This window comes from Petaurus breviceps, unplaced genomic scaffold (genome assembly GCF_028583685.1).
Source record: "Petaurus breviceps papuanus isolate PSGF00001 unplaced genomic scaffold, PetGlider_PUasm1.0 188, whole genome shotgun sequence".
In the NCBI taxonomy this organism is placed as follows: Eukaryota; Metazoa; Chordata; class Mammalia; order Diprotodontia; family Petauridae; genus Petaurus; species Petaurus breviceps.
In genome coordinates, this window is record NW_027185804.1 from 5,065,881 (window position 1) to 5,084,200 (window position 18,320).

At 39.3% G+C, this 18,320-nt stretch overlaps 1 protein-coding gene across 2 annotated transcripts in view; it reads right to left on the reverse strand.

Moving 5' to 3' along the window:
- Nucleotides 1-18,320, reverse strand: part of SBF2 (SET binding factor 2) — a 526,457-nt gene that overhangs the window by 19,456 nt on the left and 488,681 nt on the right. For both annotated transcript variants that reach the window (XM_069091201.1, XM_069091202.1), the window contains 2 exons: nucleotides 9,827-9,953; nucleotides 1,053-1,180 (listed from right to left, as the gene is read on the reverse strand). In XM_069091201.1, coding sequence (XP_068947302.1) covers nucleotides 1,053-1,180; nucleotides 9,827-9,953 — 255 coding nt within the window. The remainder of the gene's footprint in view (nucleotides 1-1,052; nucleotides 1,181-9,826; nucleotides 9,954-18,320) is intronic.

The window sequence follows — 18,320 nt, forward strand, 5'->3', positions numbered from 1 at the left end:
TCCTGCACTAAGGCTATGCTCCAAACAGCTCTGTTTTCCTTAATAAGTTATTATAGCCCTGCTCTTATATGACTTCACTGAAATCTCTTCAGAAATGATTTACTTTTATCTTGGATTAAGGCTAATGAATCTGACCAGTTGACTTCCAGCTATACAAACTTCCTTCTCTTACTTTTATACATCCTAAACTTTCCCTTTTCAAGCTTCATACTCTTCCAGTGACAGTGTTCTGGGACTGAGGGATCCAGCCCAAATCCAACTCATCCTAGATGCTCACAATTTTTCAGACTTCAATCACAATCCTCCTGGAATCCTCCTTTTAACCTTGAGTCCTCATCATCTTTTTGTCTGACTTCATATGGGACTGTCCCCTCCCTGGCCCTTTCTAGCTTCTTGATCACAGGCTACCTGGCCTACCCTTAGAACTCCAGATATATACATACCATGATTCTGCACTAGTATGGGATTACTCTGCTTGATGGCTGGCCTATGTGGTTGTAATACCTCAGCCCTGTCTGTGATATTTAGGACTCCTAGGTGCCTTTGGAGAGTTCAGATATTGTACTGGAGTAGAGGAATTTGGTTTACTTTCCTCTTACTCCTTTATTTTGCATTTAGAAACACTGAAGCTTGGCTGCCCCTTTTTATCTCACCTATGTATCTTAAGATCTTCCTCAAGCTTATTTATCTGACTTCTCATGATCTGGACGTGTTCACTATCATTTCACAAACTTGGAGGATTCCACTGAGCATGTCTTTTTTCAGATGGTTTGTTAAAAAGCCAGTAAGAACAGATCTGGCATTATTCCTTGGGGAACAGTATTTTTGTTTACTGCCTCTAAATTAGGAAAGTTCTTTCCCTAAAAAAAAAAAAAAAAACAACAGTCCCCTTCTCCCCTACCCCAAATCATTCCAAGCTGCCTTTGGTGTTTTAACTTTTCTGAAAGTCTAAACAGATTATATCCAGTTTGTGCTATTCTGATTAAACTCAACAAAACAGTAACTCTAGGGCAATGTTAAGAACATCCGACGAGAATGATTTCTCTGGGTACCTCTGTCTCCACTGGTGCATAGAAGTAATTAAAAAAAATGGGGCTCCTCTTGTGCATCTTCTCAATACATTCCCAAATGCAAACTCCCTTTTTGGCATGCTTGTCTCCTTTGTCTTCAAATAATGTTCCTTAAAAACAACACAGAAACGAAAGTTACATGAAATGAAGTTTAAGGACAAAAATGTGAGGTGAGAAAAAAGTTTCAACAGAAAAGGGAGGCACATTTCATATGGAATAGGAAAACAATCAGTAAACATTTATTAAGTGCCTACTGTGTGCCAGTTACTATGCTAAGTACTGGCAAAATGAACTTAAAGAAACCATAGCAAATACCCATAGGTCTTTAAACCAAGAGAGTTTTATAGAAATGAAAATAACAGCTTTCACAGATCAATGGGAATAAGAAAAAATATGGAGTACGATGGAAAGAACACTGAATTTGGAGAAAGAGGATTTGATCAGCCTCTCACTTACTACCTATGTGACCTGGGCAAGTCATTTAATTCCTTTGGCCTCAGTGTCCTCATCTGTAAGAGGAAGAGGACTGATCGCAAAGACAAACAACCCCTAAAGTCTTAAGAATGTCAATCAACAAAATGACCAATTATGATGCCACATCTTGACCAAGAGGTGATGCACTTAGGCACACAGACTGAGGTGTATATCCATGTGTATCTGTATTTGCTTTCTGGAGGGCAGTTGGGGTTGAGTGAGTTGCCCCAGGTCACATGGCTAGTAAGTGTTACTGTCTGAGGCCACAGTTGAACTCAGGCCCTCCTGCCTCCAGGGCCGGTGCTCTGCTCACTGAGCGCCTAGCTGCCCGAGACAGAGACTTTCTGAACACAGACAATCTGGGGATTTGTTTTCCTTGACTGTGTGTATTTTTCATGTGGGCTTTGTTTTTCTTTTTAACTTCCAGTGGTGGTGGGGGAGGGGGGAACAGATTAAGTGGATTTACAAAAAGCGGTGGTTGGACTCATTGACCTCCCAGGACCCTTCTGGTCCTCACTCTACAATGCACTGGCTCTGAACCACAGCCTGACTGAAGCTGGGCCCCGGGCCCCACTGTTCTGACCCCAGGTCCACTCCTGTAGGAAAGCCCCAGGCACATCCCACTTCACTCTGGCTCTCTGGCCAGTTTCCCCAAAGTCTTTCCAACCACCTTGTCCTGTACTCAGATGTCCATGTACCTATCACCTATTTCCCTAAATCCCCAATTCTGGAACCAGGATGAAATCAGCTCTGTCTGATCCTAGATGAGGTATGTCAGTTTACTCTTCTATGGTCTTACTCATCATCCCCTTCACTTTCTAGATCAAAGGACCATTGGTCACCATTCCCCTATGTGTTTACCTTTCCCATTAGAACATAAATTCCTTGAGGGCAGGAACCATGATTGCTATTGTATTTATATCACTAGCATTGAGCACTGTGTTGAGCACACAGAAAGCTCTAAACAAATGCTTTTTCCTTCCTTCCTTCATAGAAACTCAAAAGTCTCAGAGCTAGAAGAGTCCTGAGAGGTTCACTAGTCCAATCCACCCTGAACAAGAATTCTCTTTACCATGCTTCTAAGTAGCCATCTAATCCTTCTTTGGAGGGGGATATTCCTACCTCCCTAAAACAATCCATTCTATTTTGAGATAGTTGTAATTAGGAAGTTTCTTCTTAAAATGAAGCTTAAAAGCATATTCCTTGCACCTTTTACCTGGTGTTTCTAGTTCTGTCCTCTGGGATCTTCTACATGTTATACTTTCAAATATTTGAAGATAATTATCATGCCTTTCAGTCTTTTCTCCTCTAGGTTAAACACCCCCAATTCCTTCAACTAATCTGTCTGCACTCAAGAGTCTAGCAGTTTTCTCTCTGGTGGCAGACAGAATGTTACATCATGGATGCCTTAGAGTTGTGTTGGGTCATCACGTTGATCAGAGTAACTGAGTCTTCCACAGTTCATCATTGTTACCAATATTGTTGTTACTCTGTTTATTGTTGTTATTTGTGTATATTGCTCACTTTATCTTGCATCAATTCATACAACTCTTCCCAGGTTTTTCTGAAACCATCCTACTTGTTATTTCTTATACCACAATAGTATTCCACCACACTCATACACCATAACTCATTTAATCATTTTTTAATTGATAAGCATCCCCTTAGTTTCTAATTCTTTGTCACCACAAAAAACAAAAAGCTGCCACGATTATTTTGTACATGAGTTCTTGCCCTCTTTCCTTGATCTCTTTGGAGGATAGACCTAGTAGCTATTGCTGGGTGAAAGGGTATGCATAGATTAACAGCCTTTTGGGAACAGTCTTTCCAGAACAGCTGGACCAGTTCACAACTCCATCAGTAGGGACTATTTTCCTACATCCTCCCCAGCTTTTGTCTTTTTTGTCATCTTAACCAATCTGATGTGTGTGAGGGGGTATTCCAGAATTGTTTTAATTTGCATTTCTTTAGTTATTAGTGATTTAGAGTTTGTTTTTCTCATTGTTATTGATAGGTTTGCTTTCTTCCTCTGAAAACTGCCTATTCAAATCTCTTGACCATTTATTAATTGGGGAATGGCTCTTATTTTTGTAAATTTGACTCTGTTCTCTATATCTTAGAAATAATACCATTATCAGATGAACTTACTGCAAAGATTCCTCCCTTCCCCATCCCCCTGTTTCTTGTTATTCTTTTAAATTTGGCTGCATTGGTTTGGTTTGTGCAAAAACTTTTTAATTTTGTGTAATCAAAATTATCCATTCTATCGCCTGTGAAACTGTCTTTTTTGATAACAATAACAATTTTCCCATATCCATAGATCTGACAGGTAATTTCCTCTTTGCTCCACTAACTTGCTTATGATAATACCCTTTATGTCTAAATTATAAGCCTATTTTGAGCTTATCTTTGAATATTTTGTGAGATGTTGGCTTATGCCTATTTTCTGCCAGACTACTTTCCAGGTTTCCTACTAGTTTTTGTCAAAGGGTGAGTTCTTGCCCCAATAGCTGAAATCTTTGGTTTATCATTAGATTACTGTGTTCATTTGATTTTATATACTGTGTACCTAAAATGTTCTACTGAATGTACTAATATGTACTACTATTTCTTACCTAGTACCAAATTATTTTGATAATTACAGCTTGACTTTTTGTTTCTCCAGAAGAATTTTTTTTTAGTTCTATAAAATAATTCTTTAGTAGTTCAATTGGTATGGCATTGAATAAGTAAACTTAAGTAGTATTGTCTTTTTAAATTATATTGGCTCAACCTACTCGTGAGCAATTAATATTTAACCAATGATTTAGATCTGTCTTTATTTGTGTGATACAGGTAGACTCCCTAGTATTTTATATTTTCTGTAGTTATTTTAAATGGAATTTCTCATTCTACCTCTTCCTGCTAGATTTTCTTTGTAATATACAGAAATGCTGATGATTTTTGTGGGTTTGTCTTATATACTGCAATTTTTTATGAAGTTATTTGCTTAAATTTGTTTTTTTATCTGACTAGTATTGTCTTTGTAAACCATCCTATCTGCAAAAATTGCACCTCTTCACCATGGAACTGTGACCTAGAATTGGGTAATGTGTAACAGGGCTACCAAATGGTACTTGTTCCTCTCCCAGTGCTAGTTCATGGGTTCACTGGGGTTTCTTTCTGCCCATTTGCTTTCCACCCCGGTGTTCAGTCTTAGCCCCCTTGCCACTCTCTCTGGGTGTTAAAGTGTTCTCCACTGCTGCTGTTGGACCATGCTCCTGGCAGCCCCTGCCCCAGTGTCTGCAGACTTCCCTATCTTCCCAAACTGCTCTGGGGCTAGAAAAAAATGACTTTTTCTGACTTTTTCTTGGCTTTCCTGATCAGAATTCAGTCCAGTATGTTTCCTAGATTGTTGTATGTAGAAGATGTATATTAGGTGAGCTCCACCTCCATATAGGGTTTTTTTTTTTTTTGCTTTCTGGAGGGCAATTGGGGTTATGTGACTTGCCCAAGGCCACATGACTAGTTTTTTTGTGTTAAGTGTGTGAGGCCGGTTTTGAACTCAGGTCCTCCTGACTCCAGGGCCGGTGCTCTATTCACTGTGCCACCTAGCCATTCCTCCATATAGGTTTTTATAAATGCTTTTTCATTCAATTATCTGTTCATTCATTACATTTCATCTTATTTGATTGAGGCTCATATCCTAGCTTGCAAAAATCTTTTTGGATCCTGACTTTCATCCGATGTGCTAGTTATCCTTTTTAGCTTTAGGTCATTCCCAAATCTGAGAAGCGTGCTGTCTCTGTTTCTATTCACACATTGATCTGGGCCAAGCCTAGATTCCTGAAGTACTTCATGAGAGGCCTCTTTCCAAGCAGATAATCAGATCCTTAATAACTGCTCTTTAAGTCTAGCCATTCCGAATCCACTAAATGATACGATGGTCTAGTTTACTTTATTCCATCTTGTTCATTAGCATGAGAACCTTTGTCAAATGCTTTGTTAAAATCTAGGTAAACTAAACTATATCTACAGTGTTTCAGTCTAGTAAGCAAGTTAAAAAAAAGGAAATGGGGTTAGTCTGGCATGATCTGTGATTTAGAAAGCCATGCTGATTCTCTGACCCCTGCTTCCTTTTCTAGATGTTTGCCACTCCTCCAATACTACATCCTCCATGTTTGCCAGGAACTGAAGTCAGCTCACTGGCCTATAATATGCAAACCCTGCTCTTTTCCCTTTGTTGGAAATCAGAACAATGTGCAATCATATGCTGCACCCCACTATATAATTAGAGTTTTTCCCCAGTCTGTACTTGTCAGACATGAAACCATTTTAAGGAGTTTTCTTAATTGTTTAACCATTTATATACGCCTTAAATAATGATCATGGTTATTTTAGATGATAGAGAATAGGTGTGGTTTCAATCCTGAAGCACTAAACTTAAAAAAGGTGATAATCAAAGAAATATTTGGAAGACCAATTCAGCATTTGCTCTATGCAACTCTTTTATATTTCCTAATGAACTAAAATGGGCTGTAACCCCTTATCACATTTTACCTAGAATAATTCTGTAAGTAAATTGGGTAGGTTGGGGTAGACTGGACTGGAGTCATGGGACCAAAAGCCAGGAGTCTCTTCAGATATGTTGGTTCCTTGATAATTAAGAGTGGTGCCTCATCTAGGAGTAACTTCTTGCTATGGTATGGTTCAAATGACTCATGTCAACCAGCAATTTATTCATTTATCAGAAAGGAGTGGCTGAAGCTTGCTTTAAAAATCCTGCTCTGCTCGATTACCTGAAAGCTACATCAAATACAGTATGATTGACAAGACTTCATTTAGCCATACTGAATGAACTTGTTCATTTATTTAACCTTAATGCAGGTAGAGAAACAGGGAATGTTCCTGCCCACTATGTCACACTATCTGTGGGATGACATCAATCCAAATCATCTCTGACCACTTTTTGGAGAAAAGGACTTGAGCTGTGTTTGAAGATACAATCTCTTGCCTCTCATACCCCAACATAAGCTCCTACCCTTGGGGCATGATATTTACGGTGAGATGAAAAAAAAAGGTCAGCTGGGAAATAAAAAAAAATCACAGTTAGATCACACACCCTTTTACATTATCAGCAATCCTTTGGTAATACTTAAAGAGTTTGGGCATGTGGGGTTAAATCTTCCAAGGCACACAGCTGCCATCTGTTAGTGTATGCTCAAGTCTTTAATATTCTATTACATAATTATATGGATGGGGTCCCTGACTCTTACATTCTTTTTAAAGAGTATTTTATTTTTTCTGATTATGTGGAAAGACAATTTTTAATATTCATTTTTTATAAGATTTTGAGTTCTAAAATTTCCTTCCTCTTTCTTTCCCTTCCCTCCTCCCTAACATGGTAAGCAATTTGATATAGCTTATATATATATGTAATTATGTAAAACTTATTTCCATATTCTGACTCTCGCATTCTTGACAATGGTCAAGGATAGAGAGCCAAAGTTATTCCTCAAATATACTGTTAGTGATTTACTTATAGGTATTCCTAAAATATAGTTATCCTCTAAACTCATTAGGAATAGGAGTGAGAGAGGTAGTGATACCGTGGAAAGAGCATGCACGAGGAGTTAAGAAATTCTAAGAAGAGGGGTGGCTGGGTGGGGCAGTGAATAGAGCACTGGCCCTGGAGTCAGGAGGACCTGAGTTCAAATCCAGCCTCAGACACTTAACACTTACTAGCCATGTGACCTTGGGCAAGTCACTTAACCCCAACTACCCTGCCCTTCCCCCCTTGCAAAACTAAAAAAAAAATTCTAAGAAGAGTGAAATATGTAGAACTATGAGAACAATATACATGATGACCTCAGTCATGTAAAGGAAAGATGTAAAGACTTCAGAACTCTGACTCTATGATGGACCCAGATTTCAGAAGACTTATGGTTAAGCATATCTCTTGCACCTTTGCAGAGAAGTGGTAGACTAGGGATGTGAAATGAGGCATACATTTTCAGACATGGCCAATGTAATGATTTATTTTGCTTGACTATTTTTGTATCTTACAAACTATTTTTATTTCTTACTCCTTTGTTGGGGTGCAGGGTGAGACAGTGGGAAGTAACAGAGATGGAAAAAAGAGAAATATTTAAATAAGAAATACAGGTTCTAGTCTCACTTCTGGCACTAGCTCTTGGCATTACTTGGGCAAGTTAGCTCTATTCTCTGGGGTCATTCCCCAGCAATCTCTAAAGGTTCCTTCCAGGTATGACATCCTATGGCTCTAGGATTCTAAGGAAAAAAACAACAGAATGGTCTTAAATGACAAATGTTTTTATAGTTCTTAAATGGTGATGATATGTTTTCACAAATGGCTTCACCACTCACAGTACTGTTTGAGGTACCATATTTTCATGATGACAGAAAGAATGAAAAAAACATTTATTAAGCACTAGCTCTATGTCAAGCTCTGTGCTAAGCTCTGGAGAAATAAACAGAAAAACAGAGATGGTCTCTGTTCAAGCAGTTCCCATTCTAATTGAAAGGGGCAATACATCAAAGGTGCTAGAAAGGCCCACAAGTCCTAAGGGTTCTGCAGCACGGAGGCTGATGAGGCCCAGGAATCCATAGGGTGCATTAGGAGGTCAAATTAAAGTGGCTAGGGGTCTGGAGGCTTCGGAGGAAGGGCAGATAGTAAGACCCAGAGGATCCCAGGATGCAGTTGCAAGGCAGAACATATGGCCTAGCAGGCCTCCTCAGCAGAAGTACTGAAGTAATTGACTCACACCCTATCCACACTGTGTAAATAGTCATTTTGCTGTTCTTCACTATCAGTCCTGACAGGGTCTAAGTGGTCCAGAGCTCATGAAGGGAAGACAAATGGGGAGGCTGCCAAAACAAATGGGGAGGCTGGCCAGTTTAGTTAAACAATCATTCAGATTCCTCTTGGAAAGGCGAGGAGCTTGTGTGCTATGACCAGCTTTAATCAGCCTCATTACAATGGCTACACTTGGGAATGCTAACTGAGGCTTTCTGATTATGTTCATGATGATCTTCTCTTAGGCAACAGTGAAAATTCGAGGTGGACACATGAGTGGGAACTTTGTGATGGACCACTCAACTTCTGGTGAGAATCTTTTTTTTCTGTGTCTGTGTCTTCTTTCACAATATGACTAATATGGAAAAATGTTTTGCATGACTACACATGTATGACATATCAAATTGCTTATTGTCTCAGGGAGGGGAGGGAGGAAGGAGAGAATCTGGAATGCAATTTTAAAAAATGAGTATCAGAAATTGTCTTTACAAGTAATTTGGAAAAAATAAAATATTTTTTAAAAAATGGCATTCATCAGCAAATTAAACAACGAATCTAAATTTACACTGTTTGTTCTTCTACTAATGTTGTCTCCTGCTGTGACTTGTGACATGGAGGTGACCTTGAAGGCTCTGTTGAGAGCTCCAGCAACAGACTGATTGCTGTCATTTGAAGTGAAGAGCTTACCACCAGAATTTGGGGCACCAGGCAGGGATGATTACTTATGGTCACAGCTATTTATGAAATTATTTCTAAAGGTATAAAAAGGGTTATAATTAGAGCTGTATAGGACCATAGGTCATAGGCAATCTCAGAAGGAACCACTAGCATTGAGAGGGACATAGAAGGGGGGATTTCAGCTGAGTCTTTAAGGAAGCCAGAAAAGCCAAAAGGCTGGGAAAGAAATCTTTGCTTAAACTCAAGCTCAAGTCAAATCAACACCACCAATACATGTGTTTTAACTCCTTCCCACAAAAGCCCCCCAAGTGTGAATATCTGGATACATGTTAATATACAGAAAATACATTTTTCAAAACAATTAGATTCAGAATAACATCAACCACAAGAAGCTCACTAAGTATAATTTCAAAGAATCAGAATACGAATTATAGAAGCTTTTCTTAAAAATCAAATTAAAAAATCATCCTCTGACAGTGTCTTTTCCTCCCTCCCCAAGGTAAAGAACCATAGGGATGTTCTTATCACAGATCAGTTTGCTTGAAGTACAGTGATGAATTGTTTCATGAAATTAGTCGATGTAATGAAATGCAAAGTAGTTCTACTTTGTTGTTAGCTTTGGATAGTTTTATCCCATTCTCAAAAATAAAATATTTGCCTTGAAGAAGAACTATATAGAGTTCAAAATCCAGATCTGACATGGCCAATTTTAAGGCAAATTGCCCCACTACAAAACTCCCCTGGTCTGTCATGAGAAAAATACACAAACCTATGGACAGAGGTGCAAGGACTATGTACAGATACATACCATGCTCCAATCGCTCGTGGTCCGAGTTCAGAAGAAAGGTTTTAAAACGATTGGAGACGTAGTGGAAAGCCAGGAATTTTAGGTAATACTGATTGAATTCAAATTCTGTTGGATACTGGTTGTGAACCTAGAACAAACAACGAGAAGAATGATCCATGTGATAAAACAAAGTTGTCACCTCACTTTATCGAAGACCTCAAAGGAGAGCCTGCAACAGCATGGTCTTGTGTATGTTCACACTACTTCCACACAAGTATGTGTCCAGATGAACTTAATCATCTAAATTCACTTAATCTTTCAGTAAATATTTACTGATCATCTCCTACGTACAAAGCACTGTAATAGGTTTGCTCTTCAGGAGCTAACACAGGAAATAAGATACATCAACAAATAACTAGAATATGAGGAGGAATGGGACAGGTGTCATATGACTGGCACGTATATACCTATGGATGTGCACAGATAACAAGTGGTGTAAGGATTTAATTTTCTCCTCTGAAAAATGACAGGGTTGGATTGAAAACTTCTAACACCTCCTATAGTTCTGATAGTCTATGGGTTTAGCAGAGGGGAAATCACAATGGATTCTGCTGATAATGGAACCTGACATTTCTATAAGGCTTTATGGATGGTAAAGAAGTGCTGTCCAATGAGACTGTTACATTTGACTCTCACCACTCAGAGAGATAGGTATGGTATTCATGGAAGATTTCATGGAAGACAGAAGGATTTGAGAAGGGTTTTAAAATAAGTAGAGGGGGCAGAACCAAGACTGGAGAACAGGCAGGAATTCACCTGGCTCTCTCAAATTACCCTCCAAATCATGTTAAAATAATATATCAGAATAAATTCTGGAGTGGCAAAACCAACAAAAGGGTGGGGTGAACAACCTTTCACTAGCAGGCAACTTGTAAGGTCAGCAGAGAAGGTCGATCTCCCTGGGGTGAGAGCAGAGTGCAGACTTGTACAGGACATGCCTGGAAACATGGACTGCATCGCCCACAAGCAGTTCTGGGTCTTGGTCTCAGGTCAAGCACAGGCCAGAGCAGTGATCACACCTTTCCTTAGATCAGAGGACCCTTAAAGATCTGAGAAACTGCAGATCCCCAGAGCTAGCTCTGAAAATAGTGGCATGAAAAACCTGAAACTTGGAATAGTGTTCCCTCAACCACAGGAACAGAGTCCAAGTTTAACATATAATTAAAAGTCAAAAAATAAGCAAATAACAGAAAAAGAACCTGATATAGAAAGTAACTATGGTGACAGGGAAGATCAAAACACAAACTTAGAAGAAGACAGTTAAATCAAAGCAAAGCCTCAAAGAAAAATATCAGTTGGTTGCAGGCCCTTGAAGGGCTCAAAAAGGATTTTAAAAAATCAAATAAAAGAGGTAGAGGAAAAACTGGGAAAAGAAATGAGAGTAATGCAAGAAAATAATGAAAAAAGAGTCAACAGATTGATAAAGGTGGCCCAAGACAATACTGAAAAAAAATAACACTTTAAAAAAACAGAATTGGTCAAATAGCAAAAGAGGTGCAAAAATCCACTGAAGAGAACTCCTTCAAAAGCAGAATTAGCTAAATGGAAAAAATGTACAAAAATTGGGGCAGCTAGGTGGCTCAGTGAGTAAAGCGCTGGCCCTGGAGTCGGGAGGACCTGAGTTTGGTTCCGGCCTCAGACACTTAGCACAAAAAAATTAGCGTGTGTAATAAGAATGTAAATTTTAAAGATCTTCCCTGCCCCTAGGCTAATGTGCACCTGAAGCCTGGGGTGGGGGAGGCTTGTTTTTCAGTAGATACTTTTTGATTGGCCAGTGGGTCAATAAGGTTGTTACATTCTCTGAGCCAGGAGAAGGCTATATAAGCCCTGATGTGTAGCTTTGTTTTGGGGACTCACTTTGAGAAGTGTTCTGTGATTTGATCTGAATTCTGGGAAGCCGTTGTTGAGAGTCCCCCGGCTTTGAAAAACCCAGAATGTGGAAACCCAGATGTTGACTGGGTATGGATGTAATGGTTGGGCAGTTTGGAAATCTGTCTACTTGATGTTTCTGTCTTGATAATTATGCCTGTATACTTTGAGATTCAGGGTGCTGACCTTTTCTCCTGAATAAGGTAAACGATATATGTCTGACTGATTAAAGTAAGCTTGTTAACCCATTTTGAGTTGCTTTCCTTTAGCAAAGCAGATCCAAGAACCTGTGGTAGCTGCAAACCCTGAGGACGCTTGGGGTGCTTGCTGCTACACTGTGTAACCTTGGGCAAGTTACTTTAACCCCAACTGCCCTTCAAAAGGCAAAAAAAAAAAGTACAAAAATTCACTAATGAAAAGAAGTTCTTAGAAACTAGAATTGGCCAAATGGAAAAAGAGGTATAAAAGCTCACTGAAGAAAATAATTCCTTAAAACTTAGAATTGGGCAAGTGGAAGCACATACTCCATGAGACATCAAGAAACAATAAAACAAAATGCTAAGAACAAAAAAAGGGAAGAAAATATGAAATATCTCATCAGAAGAACAACTGACCTAAAAAATAAAGGAGATATAATTAAGAATTACTGGACTACTTGAAAGCTATGACTAAAAAAAAAGGGGGGGGGCAGGTAGGTGCACAGAGCACTGGCCCTGGAATCAGGAGGACCTGAGTTCAAATCTGACCTCAGACACTTAACACACACACACACACACACACACACACACACACACACAACTAGCTGTGTAACCTTGGGCAAGTCGCTTAACCCCAACTGCCCTACTTCCCCCCTCCAAAAAAGAAAAAAAAAAGAGCTTAGACATTATACTTCAAGAAATTATCAAGGAAATATGTCCTGATATCCTAGAACTAGGGGGTAAAATAGAAATCAAAAGAATCCATTGATCATCTCCTGAAAGAAATTCCAAAATGAGAAATCCCATGAATATTACAGCCAAATTCTACAACTCACAAGTTAAGGAGAAAATATTGCAAGCATACAGAAAGAAACAATTTAAATACTGTGGAGCCATAATCAGGATCACACAAGATGTAGCAGCTACCATGTTAAAGGAGCAGAGGGCTTGGACTATGATATTCCAGACAACAAAAATGCTAGGATTACAATCAAGAATCACCTACCCAGCAAAACTGAGTATAATCCTTCAGGGGGAAAAAATGGACCAGAGCTGCAGAGGAAATTTATCTTTCAAATACTAGACTCAAGAGAAACATAAAAAGGCAAACATGAAAGAGAGATCATAAGGGACTTGATATGACTGAACTGCTTATATTCCTATATAGGAAGATGATACTTGTAGTTACAAGAACTAAGAACTTCATTGTTATCAGGGCAATTAGAAGGAGTACACAACAGAGGGCACAGATGTGAGCCGACTATGATGAAATGATACTCAAAAAAATAAAATTAAGAGGTGAGGAAGACGGAAGTACCATGAGAAGGGGGAATGGAGAGGTAGAATGGGATAAATTATCTCACATAAAAGAGTTTTTACAGCGGAGGGTAATATGGGGGTGGTGGTGGTGGGCAACACTTGAACCTTATTTTCTTCAGAGTTGGCTGACAGAGGGAATAACATCCACCCTCAGTGGATACAGAAATCTATCTTACCCTACAGGGAAGTATAAGGGGGAGGGAGATAAGAAAAGGGGTGGTGGTGTGCTAGGAGGGAGGTTATGTGAGGCAGGGGTAGCAATTACGATTTCAGACAAAGTAAAAGCAAAAATAGATCTAATTAGAAGAGATAAACAGGGAAACTACATTTTGTTAAAAGGTACAATGGACAATGAAGCAATATCAATACTAAGCATATCTACACAAAAATTGACCATGGACTAGGGCATTAAAATACCACAACCAAAGGCAGAAAAGCAGAAATAATAAATGCTTCATTTTGAGATGATAATACAATAAAAATAATACTCAACAAGGAGTTGTGGAAACAAATTAAAAATTAATTGGAAACTGAACAATCTAATCTTAAAGAATGAGTGGGTCAAAGGACAAATTATAGAAACAGCAATTTCATTAAAGAGAATGGTAACAGGGGTGGCTAGGTGGCATCGTGAATAGAGCACCAGCCTTGGAATCAGGAGGACATGAGTTCAAATCCAGCCTCAGACACTCAACACAAAACTAGCCTTGTGACCTTGGGCAAGTCACTTAACCCCAAATGCCCTACCTTCCCTCCTCCAAAAAGCCAGAGAGAGAAAGAGAGAGAGAGAGAATGATATCTAGGGACAAAATTTTTCTCCAGATGTTTACATCAATAAAATAGTGAAAACAAAAAAGGAAAACTATAGACCAATCTCCCTAATGAATATCAATGCAACAATTTTCAATAAAATACTAGCAAGGAGATTACAGCAATATATCAATCATATACTATGACCAGATGGGATTTATACCAGGAATTTAGGGCTGGTCATCCTCTTTAATGGAATTATTAATTGTTCTATCCTTTAATGCATGGTCAATTTTTGGGTAGGTGTCATATACTATTGAGAAAAAGGTATATTCCTTTCTATGTCATTTAATTTTTCCCAGAGGACTTTCATATCTAACTTTTCTAAAATTCTATTCACCTCCTTAATTTCTTTCTTGTTTATTTTGTGGTTAGAATTATCTAGTTCTGAGAGGGGAAAGTTGACGTCCCCTACAAGTATAGTTTTATTATTTCCTCCTGTAACTCATTTAACTTCTCCTTTAAAACTCTGTATGCTATACCACTTGATGCATATAAATTTAGTATTGATATTACTTCATTGTCTTTTAGCAAGATGTAGTTTCCTTCCTTATCTCCTTTATTGGGATCTATTTTTGCTTTGTCTGAGATCATGATTGTGGTCCCTGCTTTTTAAAGGTCAGTTGAACCATAATAGATTCTGCTTTAGCTCCTAACCTTTACTTTGTATGTCTCTCTGCTTCACCTGTTTCTCGTAAACAACATATTGTGGGATTCAGGTTTTAAAACCACTCTATTTGCTTCTGTTTTATGTGTGAGCTCATTCAATCCACATTCACAATTATGATTACTGTAAATTTCCCTCCATCCTATTTATCCTTTTCTCTCCTCTCAATATGTCCCTCCTCAAAAGTGTTTTGCTTCTGACTACCAACCCTCCACCTCAATCTGCCCTCCCTTCTATAAGCGCCCCTCTCCCCAGCTTCTCTTATCACCCTCCCTTCTTACTTCCCTATATGGTAAGATAGATTTTGATACCCAACTTTGAATTGAACAGAGGATGAAAACCATGGTGAGGGGTCAGAAAACCGGGAATATTTTTCTTGAAATTGATGAGGTAGGGGCTCTGGGAGCCCCCTGGAGCTCTCTTTGAGTCCTTGAGGTACAGGCTCTGGGAACCCCCCTTGAACTCTGATTAAATCATCTCATTTGATGAGGCATTTGCAGGAGACAATAAGCCTTACATTGTGCCCAAACCTCTGTTTGGCATTCCTTGTTACTAGACTTCCCACCCTTGAGCCTATGAAAATATCAATCCACCCTTGAACTGGCCTAGCCCACCATTTTCTGTAGTCTCCAGGTAGCCTCCAGGAACTTCCCACCCTTAATCACTCATTGACCTCATTAACTCCTCCTGAAGACCCTCCCCAAAATCTTCCCCTGGACCACCCCTAGATTCCTTCTACAACCTTCTGTATATAAGACCCCATCTTGTCTCCATGTCTGTGAGAGCGCCATAGAATGACCCTAACAGACTTACTCTGTGTCCAATAAAAGGGAACTTTTAATAAACTTTACTTTGGCTGAGAAAAGACTTGAGTCGAATTCGTTCGGCAGGACCCGGCGAGTTGGTGTTTTGGGGTCTCCAGAGCAACCCTAACCCTCTTTATGGATAACCTCTTTAGAATGAGTGATTGAATGAAAAAGCATTTATTAGGCCCTTAGAATGTGCCAAGCATGGTAGATACAAACATAAAAGTGAGACAGTCATTGATCACAAGGGGTTGTATAATCTTAATGAAGACAACACACTTGGGAGGAGATTATTTGCAGGATAGATAGAAAAGCCTCTGAGTCCTTCAACTCCCTGCTTTTACAAAAGACACTGAAGCACCGAGAGAACTGACTTGTCCAAGGTCACATAGCTTGTTAGGGACCAAAATGGGATTTGAAACAGGAGCTCCTCACTTCTAAATTCAATGATCTTTCCCCTCACAAGCTATACTTTCCTGGAGACAAAGGTGCATTCTGTGCTGCTTGTGAGGACTGAACCTGGGCCAAGGGATAAAAGTTTCAGGAACAGTTTGTCAAACAGTGGGAGAACTGTCTTTCCAAAGGCTGAACTTTCTGAGGGCAGTCTGGCAAGGTCAAATGTAGGTTTTTTCAAGATAAGGAAATTCCTTGACTGGGTGTAAAGAGGAAGAAGCCAAGTAAGAACAGATTGAAGATAAAAGAGAATAAAGGGAGAATTTGAGGAACGAAGTCCTAGAGGAGATGGGAGGGGAGAGGGTCAAAGGCAATGGGAAAAGGGCTAGTCTTGGAAAGGAAGAAAGAGATAAAGGAGGAGATAGATGAGGTGGAGAGGGGAGAAGGTGAAACAAATCACAGTTGGCCTTAATTTTTTTTCTGTAAAAGAGGAGACTAGGTTATCTGTTAACATTGAGGAGGTCAGGAGTGGCACTGAGGACTGGAGAAAGGTGGAGAAATTTTAGCATAGTCAATGAGGAGATTTTGCTAAGGGATTTGCGGGGATTCGCATAAATTAAATATTTGAAGACATATTTAGAAGGTAATCTGGTATTAGCAGAAGATGGGTTTAGTTTCTAGGATTCAAATGGACCATCTGACTGCAGACTTACGATATATTCTTTAATCCTTCCAGGACCAAGAGTGGAAAGAGGAAAGGAGAAGGGAGGGGAGGGGAAAGGAGAGAGAGAGGGGAGGAGAGGAAAAGAGGGAGAGAAAGGAGAAGGAGAGAGGGAGGGAGGGAGAAAGAGAGAGGGGGGGAGGGAGGGAGGGGGAAAGAGCAAGCACAATACAACTTCAACTTCATTCTGCCTATGCCAAAAAATATTTTTGTTGGCAAGTAGGACATCTTTGGCTGGATGAATAACGTTCTGATCATAATTTTACTCTATTAAAAAGCTGCTTCAAATTAGTACTGCAGTTGGAATTTTAAAAAGGCGTTTGTACGTCAACTTTGTTCTTTCTTTAAGTTGATTATCTCCAAAATGTGTCTTGCATCAAATATATTCAATTGTATTTTGTAAGCCAAGGTAAACTTGGCGCTTTATAGTATGTTAATTACTCCAAAAGGAAACAGGAATTCAAAGTCATGTATGCTGTTTCTGCATGTTGTTTGCCATAGTTTACACAGTTGAACCTTAATTTCCTATAGTGAAGAAAGGCTCCTTCAACATGCTTTTAGCCATCATGGCTAAAATGCTCTTAATTTATCTAGAAAAGACAAGGAATTCAGGAAGAGGCAATAAGAGGACAGTCAGGCCCCTAATCAACTGCACACCTGGACAGTCAGCCACCACTCTTACCAAGCTGCCCCAGATGCTCCATTTGCATGGACAGGAAAACTTGCCTCAAGAAACAGGGCCATAATTCCCTGCTACTAAGTTAGTAAACTGATGAAAAAAAGCCCTTGATTTGGGAGTTAGAAGATCAAGATTCTGGTCCCAGTTCTGCCACAAAGTTGCTCTGGGCCTTACTCTCTCTCTGCATTGTACAAAATGATCTCTAGATTAGACCAGTTTCTGATGAACATGCCTGAGGAGCAACAAACTATGAATCCTGAGTGAGTGCACATGAACAGAGCTTAGTGTTCTAACCACATAAAACTCACTCTAACTTGACATATATTTAATGACACGCCTATTACCCTGATGCATGGCAATTCAGTGTAGTTTGCAAGAAGCTCACATAATAGGACTGTAATTTGCATCATTTCTAGATTTTCCTTCTGTGTTAGTGTTCTAGCATCCACAACCAACATGCTGGTTGACAGTTTCCCTCCATACGACGTAGACTCTAATTCTAAGTGCCCAGAGACACACTTGACATTCAGACCTGAGTATGAAAGACAGACGATTTAGATCTGATTCTGCAACACCTCAGCCTCAGAGCAAGTTTACCTGCCTTTGGGAAAAAAGGTGCTGCCACATTAGCTGGTGGGCTAGCCACAGATTCCCACTATTGGGATACAATATTATACACTTCATTGGCTTGAACAAGCCAACAGCTGATAGCCACTGGAAATCAGACTTGAGGCTTTGAAATTCTCATTATAAACAAAATACTTTTTCTCCATTTGTTTTAAATCTAATATGCCCTCACAATTACAAGGCTTCATTAAGTTCAAAGATGGCTCTATGTGGTTTCAAAGAAAACTGTCAGAATTGGAGTTTCAAAGACTGAAGCATTTCAATGATCTCTCCTAAGATGGAAGGAAAATGGAATATCTCCATTCTTTAAGAAAGGAATCTGAAGTGGCTTTTGGTGAAATACGTATTTTACATAATTTCTGGCTG